At 34.9% G+C, this 18,626-nt stretch overlaps 1 protein-coding gene across 1 annotated transcript in view; it reads left to right on the top strand.

Moving 5' to 3' along the window:
• The window catches only part of Bank1 (B cell scaffold protein with ankyrin repeats 1), a 286,896-nt gene extending 271,356 nt beyond the window's left edge, over positions 1-15,540 (top strand). Inside the window, exons 14-17 of the mRNA XM_078021872.1 lie at positions 8,175-8,204; positions 9,215-9,267; positions 10,631-10,695; positions 10,949-15,540. Coding sequence (XP_077877998.1) covers positions 8,175-8,204; positions 9,215-9,267; positions 10,631-10,690 — 143 coding nt within the window. The 3' untranslated portion in view covers positions 10,691-10,695; positions 10,949-15,540. The remainder of the gene's footprint in view (positions 1-8,174; positions 8,205-9,214; positions 9,268-10,630; positions 10,696-10,948) is intronic.
• Positions 15,541-18,626: the final 3,086 nt, after the last annotated feature.

Genomic DNA, 18,626 nt, shown 5'->3' with positions numbered 1-18,626 from the left:
GAGTTCTACCAGACCTTTACAGAATAACTAACACCAATCTTTCTCAAATTACTCATGAAATTGAAAGAGAGGCAACACTCACAAATATATTCTATAAAGCCACTGTAACCCTGATACCAAAACCAGACAAAGACACATCAAGGACAGAAAACTACAGACCAATATCCCTTAAGAACATGGATGCACAAATATTTAATAAAATATTATTAAATTGTATTAAAAAATATATCAACAAGATTACACACCATGATAAAATGAGTTTCATTAAAGGGATGCAAAGTTGGTTCAACATACACACATCAATAAGTATACTTCATCACTTAAACAGAATTAACAACAAAAACCACACAATTATCTCAACAGATGCAGAAAAGGATTTTTATAAAATCCAATTCCCATTCATGTTAAAAATTCTGGAGAAGGTAGGGATTGAAGGAATTTAACTCAACATTGTAAAGATCATTTCTGAAAAACTCAAAGCCAACATCATACTAAACGGAGAAAGACTATTTTAGAGCATTTCCTCTAAAATCAGGAAAGAGACAAGGCTGTTCACTCTTGCACTCCTATCTAATGTAGTCCTTGAAACATCAGCCAGAGTGATTAAGCAAGAAAAGGGAATCAAAGGGATACAAATAAGGAAAGAAGAAGTCAAACTATCTCTATTTAAGAACAATATGATGCTATATTCAGAAGACTCAAAAACTCCAACAGAAGACTTCTAGAGCTTATAAATGAGTTTAACAAAGTGTATAAAGTTAATGAGCATAAATCAATAGCTTTAATATACTCCAACAGTGACTCAGCAGAGGAAGAAATCAGAGAAATCATCCCATTTACAATAACCTCAAAAAAGTGAATATCTGGGAATTAATCTAATTAATTAATCTAAGGATATAAAAGTGATTTACAATGAAAATTATAGAATACTTGTCATCCGCTGTAGCCAGTGCAGTGGGTAAACAGTTAACCAACACAAGTAGTGAGCTAGATTAAGAAAATTCATTAAAATTATAGAAATAAGACAAGACTCAATTATTAGTGAAAAGTGGGAGATGATCCAGCTCTGGTGGACAATGGCTGTAACAAAAAAAAATGAGAATATGTATTTTATTTTTATAGGTAGGAACCCCAAAGGGCTTCAGTATGAAAAGATTCTTGAAGTAATAAGGATAAAGTTTGAGAAAAACAATATGGTTGAGGCTTAGCAGCTTATGCCCATTTCTTTTACCTCTGGGCAGCTGGGATTTGAAACTAAGGCTTTTTAAACTAGCAAATTCCTTGACAAACATAGAATCAAGCAATTAAATGGAATTAATGGAGCCATGATTTTTGCAAATGGACATTCCCCCAGACACTTTCACACCACAAGATTCCCAGAAGCAATGCCTCATTGTCCAGGTTTTGCATAATTCAAAGCATTGATTTATTAACTGCTTTCAACATCTCCCCCTTCTTTATTTTTTAAATGCAGTAACTTGAAGTTCCCAGATCTCCTCTCTGAAGTTACAGCAACCTATTATTATGACACAAAAGAGAATTAGTAGCAAACATATCATCCCAAAAATATACCACATGGAATGTTTCAAATTATTTCCAGAATTAAAACCATTTAAGTCATGAAGTATTTGTTCAGCTAAAACTGCAGGATCCAGGGGATCAATCATGCTATTCTGAATATCCTGAATTGATGATGTAAGTCCAAAAAACCCAAACTGTTATTATTGCTGTGCCAAATGCCCATTAGATGATTTTTTACCTTTTCTCAACTCCATTGGGAAACATTATATTTGGCTGCAATAATGCAGACATACTTATAACCAGCATGGCAACTAATCCTTTGATTAAATTTGGGAGTGGAACATTCATTTTCAATATTTCCAATTCTTTGGATAGTAGCTTCCAAAGAATTTAATTTAGTCTCAATCTTTTCATCAATATTTATCTGATAATGTAGGGCCTTGGAAGCATTTTGAGCCAAATTATTAAGAAAATGAGCATTTTAAATGTTTTAAGATAAGACACAGAAACTTTCACAGTAGAGGCTATAAAGAATATTTAAACAACTACTCTAAGAACTATAAATCCAACAGCATAATCAGGGTCTGTCTAGCTGGGCATGCATCTGTTTTAAAACTTGAACTCCAACATCAGCCTACCATGGCCCTGAAATTTTAGCTAGAAGTAAAACAAAGGAGGGTTGGTAAAGAATGATTATTCCTTTCCTTCTATTATATCTGGTGATACAGTTGGTTAGATTACAGCACACATGATATTTTTCTCCTTTTCTTTTTACTCTTATGTGTCCAGAAGTTAAAGCAAAAGGAGATTGAACACAGGCCCACAGGGCCATAGCAAAGCCCTCTTTGCAGTTCCTGTCTATAAAATCAAGCTTGTGGCCTTCTGTGTGCTGGAGAAAATCTGAGGCAACTATTAAGTTCCACAGATCATTTTGCATGCCACCATCACGGAAAGTCGGGACATCACCAACAAATCCTCCAGAAGTCAAGGAATCCTGATGTAGCTGTCTCTTATCAATTCTTGGAGACCAATATAAAATATATCCATCATTTCTAGAGACTTCATGTTACACTGGCAAGATATTTGCACATTCCATCCATTTAGGAAAGGTGCCAAATTCTATTACAGAATGATTGGGGTGGTAAGGTATTGGTTGATGTTCTATGAGAATGACTGGCTTGTTTTGAGAAAGTCCCATTTTAATAAGTGTCCAGACATATGATCTTAAGTCCCAGGGGCCAGTGTGATTAGCTGATGTATGTCCCCCATATGCCATCTTTTCCTCAAAGTTTACTTTTAAACAGCCAGCATGTTTATCATGGAACCAACATATAAGTAGATTCCCACTGTAGCCAGTATAACTAAATCCAGTTACATGAATAAGTGTGATGTGTTTGTCTGTAAATACTGGGATGGATTCTCAAGTCCACACCGCTAGGTATACTAAATGTGGCTCTGGAAAATAGGTCCAGTAAGTTTCCCCATAAACTCCACTTACCTGGCAGCTCGATTAAGCCAACATAGCCACAATATTGTGATTGGAGACTCAGCACCTCCCTTTGTTCCATCATCCACTCAACCTGATATGTCAGGTTCTTTAGTTGTGCCCATGTTGGCAAGTTGGCCTTCTGAGTTTGTAGAGTTCTCCTCTTCCTCCTCAGCCTGTTGTTCCTGCTGGGGTCTGGATCAACACATCCAGTCCAATCTTTAGTCATTTGCACTTTGGCTCCAGGACCACCATGTTTGATGAGTAGAACCTTCTTGGGGCAAAACTTTCCAGCAGTAACCTTTTACAGGGTCCTTGAAATTCACAGCTGGGATGATAAATGCAAATCTCTTATACTCTGTTGGATGCAAAGGTATAGTGAAAAACAATCTTTCAAAGTTATTACTATTAATTGCTGATCAAGAGGAATAGCTGCAGGAAAAGGAAGCCCAGGCTCTAAAGCACCCATTAATTCCAATTGATTGCTTGAGATCTTGTAACAATCTCCATCTACTAGATTTTTTTCTTTATTACAAAATTTGAGGTAATTGCATGGGCTAAAATTAGGTTCAATGTGACCAGCTTGAAGCTGTTCTTGAATTAACATATGAACCACTCAAAGTTTTTCCCCTGTGAGGGGCTGTTGATCAACTCTGACAGGATCATCCGACAGCCAGTTTATTTTTGTGCTTTTTTCTGGGTCCAAGAAGAGATCAATGCCTTCATTAAAAAGGCTGATTAGGTAAATATCCCAATCCACGTCATCCTTGCTGAGGGGACTGTGGTATAGGTGCACACCTTCTCTGTTGATCTTTTCCCAGGTCTTTAGTAGAGATAAATCCTTGATTAAGCATTTGAGAAGTTACCACTAAATTACGATTCACTAATAAAACTCCCATATTGCTTAATATATCACAACCCCATAAATTTACTGGCAAACTTTGAAGGACATAAGGTTATAAAAGTCCTATGTTGCTGTCTTCATCTTTCCATTGAAGAACTGGGTACTCTGGGCAGGCTTAGACATCTGACTAATAGCTTTTAAATAGCAGGAGCAATATGTATAGTCCATCCTTTGGGCCAATGTCTTATTGAGATCACAGAGACGTCTGCTCCCATATCAATTATCCCTTTAAAATACTGAGGAAAAAAATTGAAAAAGATCTTATAAGATGGAAAGTTATCCCATGTTCTTGGATAGGCAGAATCAAAATGACCTTACTACCAAAGCAATATACAGATTCAATGCAATCATCATAAATCCATATTACCTTCTTCACAGAATTATTTTTAAAATTCTTAAATTCATTTGAAAGAAAATAGATCCATAATAGACAAAGCAATACTAGGCCAGAAAAGTGAAGCAGTAGGCATCACAATACCTGATCTGAAATTATGCTTCTGAGTTGTGCTAACAAAAACAGCATGGTATTGGCATCAAAACAGACATGAAGACCAATGGAACAGAATAGAAGACACAGAGATAAATCCACATGCCCATAGCTGTCTGATATTTGACAAAGATGCAAAAAATATATCAGGACAGCCTTTTTTTAACAAATAGTATTATAGAAAAGTGCAACTAGATCTCTCTCTCTCTCTCTCTCTCTCTCTCTCTCTGTCTCAACCTGCACAAAACCTAAATCACAATGGATCAAAGACCTAGGATCATAGACCAGAAACTTTTTAACTGCTACAAGAAAACATAGAGTCAACACTCCATCATGTAGGTGCTGGTGCCATCTTCCTTAACAAGATCCCAAAAGCATAAGAAATAAAATCAGTAAGTAGGATGCTATTAAACTAAAAGCTCTGTACAGTAAATTAAATAATTAAAATCATGAAAAGAGAGAGAGCCTTATGGAATGAGATAAATCTTGGCCACCTACACCTCAGGGCATTAATTTCTAGGATACAAAGAACTCAAAGCACACACATACACACACACACAAAAAAAAATCCCAATCAATAAATGGGCAAAAGAATTAAACAGAAACTTCTCAAAAAAAGAAACACAGATTTCCAATAAGTATGTTGGAAAATGTTGATCACTTGAAAAAATGTTTAACATCTCTAGCAATCAGGGAAATGCAAATAAAATCTGAAATAAGATTTCATATCACTCCAATCAGAATGGCAAAAATCAAGAATATAAACAACAATAAAAATAAATACTGGCATGGTTCTGAGGAAAAAGGTACACTTGTACATTGTTGGTGGGACTACAAACTAGTACAAACACTCTGGAAAGCAATATGGATATTCCTCAAAAAATTAGAGATGGAGTCACCATATGACCTAGCTATTCCACTCCTTGGTATTTTTCTAAAAGATCTAAAATTATCATACTACACTGACATGGCCACCTCAATGTTCATAGCAGCATAATTCCAATAGCTAAATTATGAATCAACTCAAATGCCTGCCAGTAGATTAATAGATTAAGAAATTGTGGGAGATATATATACATACATACACACACAATGGAGTTCTACTCAACCATAAAAAAGGAATAAAATTATGGCATTTGCCAGTAAATGGATAGAAATAAAGAAGATTATGCAAAGTGAAATTAGCCAAATTCACAAACTCAAATGTCAAATGTTTTCTCTCATATATGGAGTGAAGCTAGAGTAAAATAAAGGAAATAAAGAGGGAAGAATAGGATAAAAAAGAACTAATCAAATATAAATTAATAGATGAGCAAAAGGAAGTTCAGTGAAGTAGAAGAAGGAGAATGGGAAAGGAGGGAAAAGATGGGAGGGGAAAGGTTGAAGGAAAGAGGGGATTATGAACTGAAGTCAATTTTCACACATGTATGAGTTTTTCAGGGTGACCCAACCATATGTAGAACTATAAAGCTCTAACAAAAAATAATTGTTTGATTCACAAAATAGGAAGCAAGAAAGCAGCAGAAGAGGAACTTAAACAAAGCAGATAAGTGAAAAACCAAGAATAAGATGGTTGCATTAAGCTGAGCCATTTCAATATTTATGTTAAATATAAATGGATTAAATACCTCATTTAAAAGGCAGTTATTTTCAGACTGGGTAAAAAGCAATACCTAAGTTTCCATTATCTGAAAGACATACATTTAAAATATAACACATAGATAATTTGGAAGTAAAAGATGGTGATGAATCTGCCACACCAACAGTAAGCATAGGACAGCTGGCACAGTCACATTAGCAGAAGACAAAATAAACTTCAAAGATTACTGCAAGAGACAAAAGAGAATATTACATAATGACAAAAATGAAGTTCAACTAGGAAGAGATAATTATCCTAAATCCAAAATTAAAAACTCATGAAGCAAACCTGACAGTGCTCAGAGATATTCTTACTTTTTTCTTAGTAATTAATAGAACAAATAAACAAAAATCAATGAAAATACAAAAGTCCAGAACTATACTTCAACTAACTTGATCAAATTGACATTTACAGAACAAGGCATCCAAAAAACTCATGTTTGTTAAAGGTGTGCATGGGACTTCCACCAAGATAGAAGATATGTTGAACCATCAAACATTATTTTACTTAAAAGAATTGAGACCTCACATGTGTCCTGAAAGATTTTGATATCATATTGTCTTGCCAGAGTAGAAGTAAATTAGAAAATAAACAAATTAGTTACCTAGAAAATCTCTCTAAATTTTTTAGGAATTAAATATAACATTTCAAAATAATCAATGGGTCAAATAAGAAATGAAAAGAAAATATTTCAACTCAAAGGATAATGAAAGAAATGTATCAAAATGTGTAGAATGCAACTCCAATAGTTTTGTGGTTAATAGAGGAAATTTTATAAATAGAAAAATTATGATAGAAAAAACAAAAATGTTTTAGATCAATGATTTAACTGTACATTTAGAAATAGGCAAGAGTGAAGAAATAATATCAGAAAATAATTTTAAAAAGGAAAGAAATTAACAAAAGGGAGAATTTACAAAGCCAAAAATAAGTTATAAGTGATAAATAAAATTGATAAGGTTGTGAAGGAATTATCAAGGAAAAAAGAGAAAACAAGTTATCCAAAGTAGAAACTAGATAAAGTGGGTTATCACACCAGATCCTATAGGCATTAAAAACATGTTAAGAAAATATAACAACTTTTGCCACCATATTTATTATTACTTAGATAAAAAAGACAAATTACTTCAAAAATAATACTTAACCTAAACTGGCTCAAAAAGAAAAAAAATCCATATACTTATGTATACTTCTGACTTTCAGAACTATGTAAAAATTTTGTATATTTAATAAACAAGAATGGGGTAGGGAAAGAAGGCAAAATTTTATACAAGCAGAAATAAATTAGCTGAAGGGTATTACAAATAAAATGTTCATACCAAAGGAGGATGGGAGAAAAAGAATGTAAATAAATTTAGAAAACAGTGTGTTCTGAGGCTAAAAATAAAAAAGAACAGTAGATGAATTGTTGGAAATAATCCAAAAGTTGAACAGGAAAAATAGGTAATTATATCATGATATATTTATACTATAAGATACTACTCAAGCAGTAAGAAGGGATATTTACTATTATAGATAACAGAAATGAATCTCAATCAGTATACTAAGTAAAAGATCATCAGACACAAATGATACATGCTATATAATTCCATTTATCTGGAATTCTAATCTACAGAGATAGAAATTGTTGGCTATCATGAGTAATGTTCCAATGAAGATTGACATGAGAGTATAAGGGAATATTCTCTACAGATGAAATTATCTCTATGCTATTGATTTGGTGGGTAGGTGAATTTTCAGATTTTTCAAAAATCATCGAAGTATACACTTAGAAATATTTAAATTGTACCATATGTAATTATTCCTGAATAATATTGATGTTCTAAAAGAATGGAATAGCTCAGGCTAAAGGAATTTCAAGACTGAATAGCAAGCTTTTAATTGTCAAACAAAACTAAAACCATATACACCTTGGGACAAGTGTTGGAAGAGAAAAAAAAAATTAAAGTAATGAAAGATATGGTTTCATGCTTAGTGACCAGAGGGAGATAAATTTAGGGTGAGTAATTTTTTTAATCAGACTGCGAGATTCATAGCCACCAAGATACACCACTGTCAGACAACAAAAAGAAAAGACCTTGGGGGTAAATGTTGAACAAAACTCAGTAGAATGTGTTTTGTTTTGTTTTTCTTCTAGATAAACTCACCATTGTGCATCATCCCAGTGGTAAGTGTCTGTTATTAATGGAAGAATCTAAGACTAAAATGAAGTTACATTAAAACCAATTTTGATATTAATGAAAACCCAATATGACTAGGTAAGTCAGTGTAAACATTCACCTAGATTTTACGTTTATGTGTAAAACAACTTGATATCCAACATAAATGTTAGGTGATTCTAGAATAGCAATGGCAGAGGAATTGTAATAAAGTGAAAGAAGCATGTGCATTGACTGACTGACCTGGCTATTCACAACTTACTAGTTGTTACCTGTGGCATGTGACTTAAGCTCTCCAGGCTTGTTTTCTCACATGTAAAATGTAAGAATTGTACATGGAGATGGTCTATAAAGACTGATGATGATTTACAGAAATGGAGGCCAGTGGATAAATGAAACTATTGATAGAGCAAATGAAATTTGAGTAACATTTGAGAGAGCAATTCACTGGAATATGATGAGGCAGGAGTGTGTGCTGAATACTGGGAAGGTAGAGAGGATCTAGCGACCAGTTACAGAACTGGTGAATGATCCAGAGGCAACTGTCTACAGCCTGAACCAAAGCACTGACTGTGGGATGGAGAAGGAATAAGACTGAGTCCTGTAGTTGGGATGGAAAATAGGAACCATGTGGTAAAACCAGGAGGAGCAATGGTGGAGGTCAATGGTGTACAGAAGGAGCAAGTATGTTTTGCAACTGGCCAATCCTGGTGAATGGTGAAAAGAAAATGAAGAAGGTATGAAAAAAGGGAGATTGTTCCTCAAAGGCATTATAAAGATTATTTCTGAAGAGAAGTAACTCTGCCATATCTGACCCAAGTCAATCCCTGTGAGTAGGAGAAAGTAATAGCACACTTGCCAAGGGGACTTTTTCAATACACCCTTTTGATCTGTTTACTAATCTTTCTATTGACCCATATCCCAGACTTTGTATATGTCATGTTTTTAAAGTATTGAATAAGTGAACCATTATATATGCGAATGACTGTAGAGGGAGTAACAGAGTTTGTATTTCTAGGTAACACTTCCCAAAATGAAAATATGTTGTATAATAACCCCTTCAGCAATAAGGTAGGTTATATTTAATTTTTATAAAATATAAAAAAGAGAGAGAGAGATCTGGATATATTGCTCAGTGGTAAAGCACTTGTGTAGCAAGTGTGAGGTGCTGGATTCAATTTCCAGTACTGCAAAAATAAAAGAAGGAAAATGGAAGGGGAAGGGGATGTAGGGGAAGGATGAATTTCTCTTTTGATAAAGAACATGGCATGAAAAATTTTTCTATGTTATATGTACTTTGAAATAAATTATGAACCAAATAGGTTAGGTGAACATTTGACTACAAAAATGTATGAGCCATAATTTAAGGAAATTATTTGGAGAAAAAAAAGAAAGAACTCAAAGGGGAAAAAAAGCATTTAAGCCAAAGTGTACTGAACTCAACATGTACAGACAAAATAAATCTTAGAGGAATTATGAGCGCATATGCTTTAACAATAGGAATATGATGATTATATTTGCACCAGAATGGATAGTACTTAAAGTCCACTTATAGGAAAAATACAGCCCCAAAATATTGTTGATACAAGTGTGCATTACTTCACATCATAAACTTAATTGGAAAGAAACTGCTAACAAGAAGCTAAAAATAACACTAAGCAAGGAGAGCAGCAATTGAAAACAGAGACCAATTCAAAACAACACTGATAATGTCCTGACCACAGATTTTCCTTTGTAAAACTCATGTTATTCCAACTATCTACATATCTGATATAGGGAATTTACACTATTACCAAAGGTCATACAGCAGACAGATTTCTGGCTAAAATTCAAAATTAGAGTCCTTGGTAAGCTCTCATAATGAAACAATTTTAGTTTTCTTAATTTTAGTGACTCTTTAAGCACTCTTCTGTTTTAAATAAATCATAAGTAACCATAAAAATCATTTGCCCTGAAGAACTGTTGGAAGCTTTTGTGTTTCTGGATCATTTTATGGCCCACCGATGAACTATAGAGCTATATGATAGAGATTCATTACACTCATTCATCTACAGCAGAATTGTGGGTTGTACCACAATCCAGGAGTTTATGAGTATCTTTGCCAATCAAAGATTCTTCCACGAAAATCTGAAGTACTAAACAATCATGCCATATCTTTTTGAGAATAATATTTTGGATAAAGTAAAGAGAAAGCAAATTCCCAATGCTCAGGTTATTTTCCCCTCAAAATCAAAATAAAATTTTGGCTTTGATGTACTTGAGATTTGTAATGATTTTGTTTTCTTTTAAGATGGAGATTGTCTTGCCAGTTTCTTCTGTAAAGCTGTTTTCCCCATGGCTGTGAAAGGCAACCATGACTTTATCATATTTCTTTATTCAGCCTTAAAATGGAGAGATGCTAGCTCTGGTTTGTTTGTTTGTTTGTTTGTTCCAGCTTCCTCTTCGACTCCAAGTTGAAAAGGAATTCGGTGTCTGTTGCAGGAAAAATCAATAAAAAAGGTAAAGTACTAGCTATATGTTTTTAGAAAACCTAAATCAGACTTGTTAGGGACCTGAAGGAATCATTTGTCTAGGAAACCGAAATCTTTAAATACTTCATTGTCTTCTCCTAAAAGGATAAACGGGTATTTTTCCAGCTAAAGGTGATTGTTCCTCATAAAGATTTATGTATAGGGGTGATTTTATGCTAGTTAATAAATTTCATTTGATGTGCCATTATTTACTAATACATTTCCTGTGATCTCATTTTCAGGTTATGTTAATGAAACTCAAGAATGTACAGACATTGTGCTTTCTGGGTGAAGCAAGCTTGCGTTTGAATTGTCTGCTCTCTCTGGGGCAAGTCTTTACCATGAAAGCGGAAGCAAGCTCTGAATTTGGGAATTTGTTATTGCCACAATTTATCAGTGTCATACCTACTCCAAATGGATGTTATCAATGTTAAAAAAAGAATATCCTAGGCCAATAACATATGATGAAAATTCTTGCATTTTATAATGCACTTTGCACTTAAGAAGCTAGTTCTCATTTTGAAAAGTAAAGAAAAACAAAAGCAGAGAAGTTAAATGCTGCATAGCAAGTTATTAAACCTGTTTATGGCACTAATAGTAATAGATTATTCCTGTGAAAATACAAACCGACTTAGTACATGTTTGCTTTTCATGTCTAAAGTCGAGAGTCCTCACATCTAGACAATTGCTTTTGTTACACTGTTTGAAGAAATCTTCCTTTTGTTAGTTCTTTTGGGTTTTTTTTGCTTATATCCCTGAGAATATTATATTTTTGAAAAATTTTGTATATCTCAAAAATAATACACATTTATAAAACCTATCATTAAGTCTTTATAATTTCATCAACCTATTTCTTAGAAACAATTTGCTACTTAGAATAAAATGTAATTTTTTGTGGTTGTGGTTGTGGTTGTAGCTGGTACTGGAGATTGAACTCAGGGGCCCTTTATCACTGAGCTACCACTGACCTACATTCCCAGCACTTACCCACCTCCTTTTTTCTTCCTTGAGAAGGTGTCTTGCTAAGTTAGGTTGCTTAGGTCCTCACTAAATAACTGTGGCTGGCTTAGAACCTGTGATCCTCCTGCCTCAATCTCTAGTGTTGCTGGGATTACATGTCTGCACCACCAAGCCTGCAAAATGTAGTTTTTATCATATAGTGATTTCCATTGATAAATGCCACAAATAAATTGCATGTCTAAAAATATGTCTGATTTCTCAAAATAAATTAAGAACTACTAAGATTTTCTACTTGTGAGTTTAAAGAAGATCTATCAGTTTTTTAAAAAATAAAATCAACGAATTTCACTAGATAACATCCATATAGTAGAATACAAATATCTATTTAAAGTAATTCTGTAAGATATTTATCAATGGTTTCTCCTATCTATTAACATCCTCAAATAAACACAAGTATTTAAAATAATGCAGTAGCTTAATCAATCCCTAACAGAAGCTGCTTTTGAATGACTTCTGGAAATCCAACCCATATTTTCACATCGAAGATTTTTTAAAATGGCATACCTTGCTGTGCACTGAGCCTCAATTTCTGTGAACTGTCATAGCCAAGAGTTAGGATAAGCAATGGAAAACTGATAGCTTTTCTACAATTTCCAGATTCATAAAATTCAAATAATTATATCATTTCTCAAGTAAGAAGTTCCATATTGGCCTGTGACCAATGCCTGCTGTTCCACTATTGGCTTTGATCTCCTTAAAATGTGAAATTCAATGATGATTAAATTGGTAACTTTTATCACAACAGTGCACTTCTTTCTTGAGACTCAATTAGGGGTAAAGGTGGGAGATAAGACCTGTAGATTATTCAGTTCTTTAACAAAGATTGAGATCTAAAACTAGAACTCTAACTGCTACCCTTATGAACTGAACTAACATAGGTGAACACCATGGTCAAAGCTTCTCTAATGGCCTCTTTCCCTAGACATTCTGGCCCTTGGAATTGTACTCCTTTTTCATTACAAAGAGACAGAAAGATCAACCTAGGAATAAGGAGATCCTCCCTAAACTTCCTTCACCATGGCTCCCATACCTTACCCATTAGGCTTTGCCAGAGCTGGGAAGAAGCTTAGAGAAGGTTGGAAATGGGGAGTCAGAAGAAGTCTTTATCCCACCTGTTGCATGAAAGAAATAGATGAGAAATAAAGAAATGCAAACAGGGAGGAAGGATGATCCAAATGTGGAAATAATCCTAACTGAAATGTTCCATAAGGAAGTAATGTGTTTTCATTCCTGGGATGAGGCCCATAGATGAGGTCCATAGATGAAGCTCATAGATAGAGAACATATAGAATACTATCTGCTAAATTTCATCACATAACACCAGCTTCTCCTTCTAAGGGAAAAAAGAATCAGGGAAAGGGGCAGGGAAGTGGAATGGAAAAGTTTGACTTTTCCTTGGTGATTTGGAATATTTCTAAAAGAAATAAAGTGACTTTTCTAAAAGTCACTGTCAGAAAAGGAAGGACTGTAGGAGATCTTCTAAAGACTTTGCACTAAACCTGGAAGCTGAGCAGCCACTTGCTAATATATCTTTACCTTGTCATCATCCTTCTTCAAATCAGCTTTATTCTCAAGGCATATCTCCAAAGCCCCTGTTCTCAGGTTCTTAAATTTACCAGCATTCTTACTTTCTAGACTAAGATTCTTAAATTTACCAGCACTCTTGCTTTCTAGAGATGTTTGAACTGGTACTGAATGCTATCAAAGGAGTTTTAATATTAATTCCATTTCTACACAGTTATTTTTCAATAATAACAGAAAAATGCAAAGAGTCACAATATCTAGAGACACTTTTGATTATCATGAGTAGAGAGTCGGTAGTCCTGGCATCTAGGGTGTGGAGACCAGGGATGCTGATAAAAATTTCAATAATACACAAAGAATTATCCAGCCCAAAATATTATTTGGTACTGAGGTTGAGAAACCTTGATCTAGACTATAAAGTGAAACAGGATGAAAACTTGAAACACAGTTGTTAAAATAAAAACAGTAACTTTATATGGAGTTGTTGAAAGTGAGAACCTGTATGATAGTATAAGTGAATGTCCTTATTTTGAAGTGTATATGGCTTAAGCTTAAATGGGTCATTAAGTACTCACTGGATGAATCTCATATATTTTTATAAATCAATATCATTATATCAACGGAACCTCTAATTTTTAGAAAATGAGTCTATTCTCAGCATTTTATGATGAGAATATCCTTATACTTTGAGTCATTTTTACATCCTACTTGTATACTATTTGCTCACCTAACCATATTCAGGAGGCCAATTTTAATAACTGGGACTTATCTGCATTTTCACTTCATATTGCTTTTCTGAATCAGTAAATATTTAGGAGAGAGCTCTACATCATGAGCCTGACCTAGTGAGTCTCAGCTGATCAGCACAGATCTAGTATGAAGTCCCACTTGCAGCCCTTTGTGTTGCTGGGTGGACCAGGCACACTGCTGACCTGCCCTAACATGTGAGGCCCACTCTTAAAGGCAGGGCTACCACAAAAAAAAAAAAAAAAAAAAAAAAAAAAAAAAACAGCAAAAGGTACATACGACTCTTAACACAACAGACCTCAAATGTACAAATAACAACGTATCATTTCTTCAATAACTCTCATCTTCAAAATGCAGATGACAAAGCTTCTTACGTAATTTTATGGGTGTTAAATGACAGCATGTACTTACACAGCCAATACAAAATGCTGCCTTTAAGAGCATTCGCTTTGAAGTAAGACCAATCTAGTTTGACCCTTGGCTCAGATATGTCCTAGGTATATAAACAAAGTCCAATTTTTCATGGTGTGTGTGCTTCATCATTGATAAAATAAGGGTATCAATAATAATGTTAGCAGATGTTTGAGAACTAAATATAGGGAGATTGTCGAATTAATTTATCACCCAAAGAAGACACTGATGAGTAAAGCAGAATACTGTTAATGATTAAGATGGAAAACAAGGCATAACCTAGGACTGTCTTGAGCCATGAACTATGTGTATGTAATGACCACTTTACCTAAATGAGATATAAGTTCTTGGAACATTTTCACTCAGTAAATAAATGGTCAATAATGATAGTTTTCAAAAACCTGTCTTCCATGAAATGTGAACTTTGCATGATCCTTTAGACTGGATTGTCCTGAATGGTTCTTATACACAGCCTCATAGCAAGTGATTCAAATCTTTATCATTATAAAAAAATAAAAACAATGATTACAAATGCTTGAATAATCCTCAATCATCCATAAATATCAGAAGCCTATAGAGAAAAAAAATCCAGGAATGAAGATACCATAGCAGCATTTCCCAAGTGATGTTCTCAGGAGCTTGAATGGGGTATCCTGGACTAAAATGAGGTTCAATGAACCAGTAAGTTTGGAAAGTGCTATTGTGTTTTATACCATTTTAGAATAGCACACTATATATTAAAATATTGAAAATGAATCCTGCAATACAGAAATCTTCACATAGTTCATGCTCAAGACAGTCCTAGGTTATGCCTTATTTGAGAACACTGGCTTACATTTTATGTATACATAATTTAGCCTCATTTTCCATGGAATTGGAAAATAAAGACTGCATACAGGATGCCTGGAACGTGTTGAGATGGAGTCTGAAAACTGGTCCCGTGGGAAACAGTGTCCTGATGAGCAATGATGCCTGCCGTGGCTGCAATGTTGTGTGGGAGGACTGGTGGCACATGTGATACATATTTTTTTTTCATTCAGGATTTGCAACTACTTGTCATAAAATTGAAGAGTAAGTCCTGAATTTTTGAAAATAATAAAAGGTTCACTGAATAAAGTTATACTGACAGCTATCACTTGTTTTCAAATGACTTAGTAAACATATCTCTGTATAAAACATGATAGTTTATATTGTAAGATTTTGTTTAGTTTATCCTGAAATCAACATTAAGCTGGGTTTCACTCAAACTAGTGTTAGATCATTCAGAGATGCTGTGCATTGAAATGCAGGAGACCCGGGAGCTGCTTCAGAGTCTGTGGGATTAAGTGGGAGAGCTTTGTTCCCCCTACTCCTTGCTCGGAATAGCAATAAGTGACCTTCAGAGAGAGAAATTAGCCCTTGGCAAATTAACTAACAACTCCTGATGGATTGTCTCATTTCTCAAGGTGGAATAGACACATTATATCAACTAAGTTAAAGGTGGACAGTTTTTGCCCCTAGAACTTTCCATTTCTTTGTTCAAGCAAAAGAAAAAGGATTCAGGGAAGTGTCAACTGATGTTGTTTTGGCAGGCAAGCCTGACACTGAAGTGAAAGCATCTGCAGTCATGCAAGGAGCCCTGAGCTCCCTTGCAAGACATTGGCATTTGTCACAATGTAAAATGAGGTGTTGTATAACTCAGATGTGACAAGTCATGCTTAGTACCTCCAGATATTCCGCATCAGCTGACTTGGGGAATTCCAGCAGGTGAGTTGTCATTAGCAATAACATTGAAGGGCATAAAAAATATTTATGATCTCCATCTGTTCTCTTTACTCTAGTTTCCATAAAACTGTGTTTCCTTAACGGAGATATTTATATACCTTTCCACTTGGATTTTGGTCACAGATGATCTAGCCAAGTTTATTATCCAAGTGTGGGAAAATGGCAAACTGAAAGATCAGTTTTATTTTCTGAATTGTGTCCCACAAAAACAAAATGTTATGTTGAAGTCATAACCACCAGTATATCAAAATGTGATGCTACTCAGAGATAAGGCCTTTCAAGAAATATGTAATATAAGAAGACATCCTTCAGAGGGGACCTAATCTCATATGACTTGTCATTCTTATTAGAAAGATGTGGATGTATAAAAAGGTAGAGTGATATAAAGACATAGGCAGATGATGACTATCACTAAGCCAAGGAAAAAGACCAGAACAGACCTTCATCAATATTATGGTTTGGATGTGATAAGTCCCCAAAACTCATGTGTGAGACAATGCAAGAATATTCAGAGGTAAAATGATTGGGAAAGCCTTAACCCAATCAGTGAATTAATCCTTGATGGTAACTGAAGGCAGGTAGGGTGTGGCTGGAGGAGGTAGATATTGGTGGCATGCCTTTGGGGTACATATTTTGTGTCTGGAGTGTGGGGTCTCTCTCTGTTTTCTGATTATCATGTGAGTCGCTTCCCTCCACTACATCCTTCTGCCTTACCTCGAGCTCTGAGGAATAGAGCTGGTTGTCTATGGACTGAGACCTGTAAAACCATGAGTCCCCAAATAGACTATTTCTCTTTAAAATTGTTCTTGTCAGGTCTTTTAGTCACACCAATGAAAAAACGGTTTAAAACAGCCAGTATTTTTATCTCCAAAATAATAAGAAAATAAATGTCTTATTTGAGCCACCCAGTCTGTGTTATTTTATTATTATTAAAGTGGCACTAGCAAACTAAAGCAATTAATATAAATGAATTTGGAGTAGTAAATAGGAGCAACAGCATGTAAGAAATTTTGTATTTGACTTGAAGTACAGTGAGAAGCAATTTAAAAGTTTTAAACAGAAACAAAATCCCTCACATTGCAAAATAGATAATAGATTGTAGACAGACAGAAAAGGAGAACAATGGAAATATGAGAAGAAATAAAGGGAGATGTGTGTGTGTGTGTGTGTGTGTGTGTGTGTGTGTGTGTGTGTAGGGGGACAGAGGAAGGAAAAAGAAACTTCTAATCTAGTTTCATCTTGCTCTTAGATTTTCACCACTAGACTGCTCTAACAAAAATAGGATCCAAATATTAAATTGAATTTATAGTTCCATTTTGATTATGAGGGAAGTAATCAGTGAATTAAAAATCAGAAGCTGAAATGCTGGTTTGCTGGAATTTGGGGTTGTTTTCTGAGTATCTTTGCGAGCAATGTGAGATTCCTTGATGATTCTGAATAATTCTGAAAAGAACTTAAAATTGGAAAATGTAAAAAAACTTGCTAAGTCTGAGAAAATCATACAGAGCTTATTATTCAAGTCAGTTATTTATTGGTTCCCATTTTTTTTCTTTTCATTGGCAAATGTGCATCTATACTAAAGGAGCTGTGGTGCTGGAGAAAACCACTTAGCTAAACACAATGGAAAAGCAGATGCAGGTGGAAATAGAACCAGAAAATACCAGAGATATCCCAATTTACTGAAAAATAGCAAAGGATTGCAGGATATTCACATTTCTTGGTAGGTTACATAAGAAATTGAATCTGTTGGTGAGTAGCACGAAGAATTACATTGTGGAGATATAGAAAAGGGAATCTTCTTTTAACAATGTTCTTATTAACATGTAAAAACAAGATCTATGCATGAAGTGTTAGCATAGGTGCTTAGCTAAAGAGGAACAGGAATGGGACAGGAGGGAAATGAGAGAAGGGAGCCACTGTAAAAAGGCCCCTGAGCAGCAGATTCCCATCATGAAATACCATTAGGACATAAACTCCCCCACCCCTATGTGGGTGAGGCTGTGGAAGAAACCCATCTTAGGAAGTTGCCCATACTTCACAGAACCACCAGTGTTTCCCACATTCCAGAAAGAGACCCAGGACTCTCTCCTGTAGACTGACAGGAACGCATATATTCCCAAGGTGGCACATATGTACACATGATGCTCTGAGGTCAGATGACTGTAAAAGGACCTTTCACTGGTGGTGCTAGACCAGAAAGGGCAATTTTCACCCAGTATGGGCAAAAGACTTCCCCCAAACAGGCAACAGCTATGCTAGTGACCAGCTGCCACTCCAAGGTTTCACACCATGAAAAATTCCAACTCCGCATCCTGAAAAAAAAAGCCCAAAACCTAATCATTTCATTCATTTTGGTCCCCAGTGGATCTGGGCACTCCGTCTCTGGGGTATATCTCCCCTTTCTTTTGCCTTTCCCTTGCCTTGCAATAAATCTGTTCTGATTTCCATCCCTGC

Source organism: Ictidomys tridecemlineatus, chromosome 9 (assembly GCF_052094955.1).
Source record: "Ictidomys tridecemlineatus isolate mIctTri1 chromosome 9, mIctTri1.hap1, whole genome shotgun sequence".
Lineage (NCBI taxonomy): Eukaryota > Metazoa > Chordata > Mammalia > Rodentia > Sciuridae > Ictidomys > Ictidomys tridecemlineatus.
This window is presented reverse-complemented; position numbering and strand designations above follow the sequence as displayed.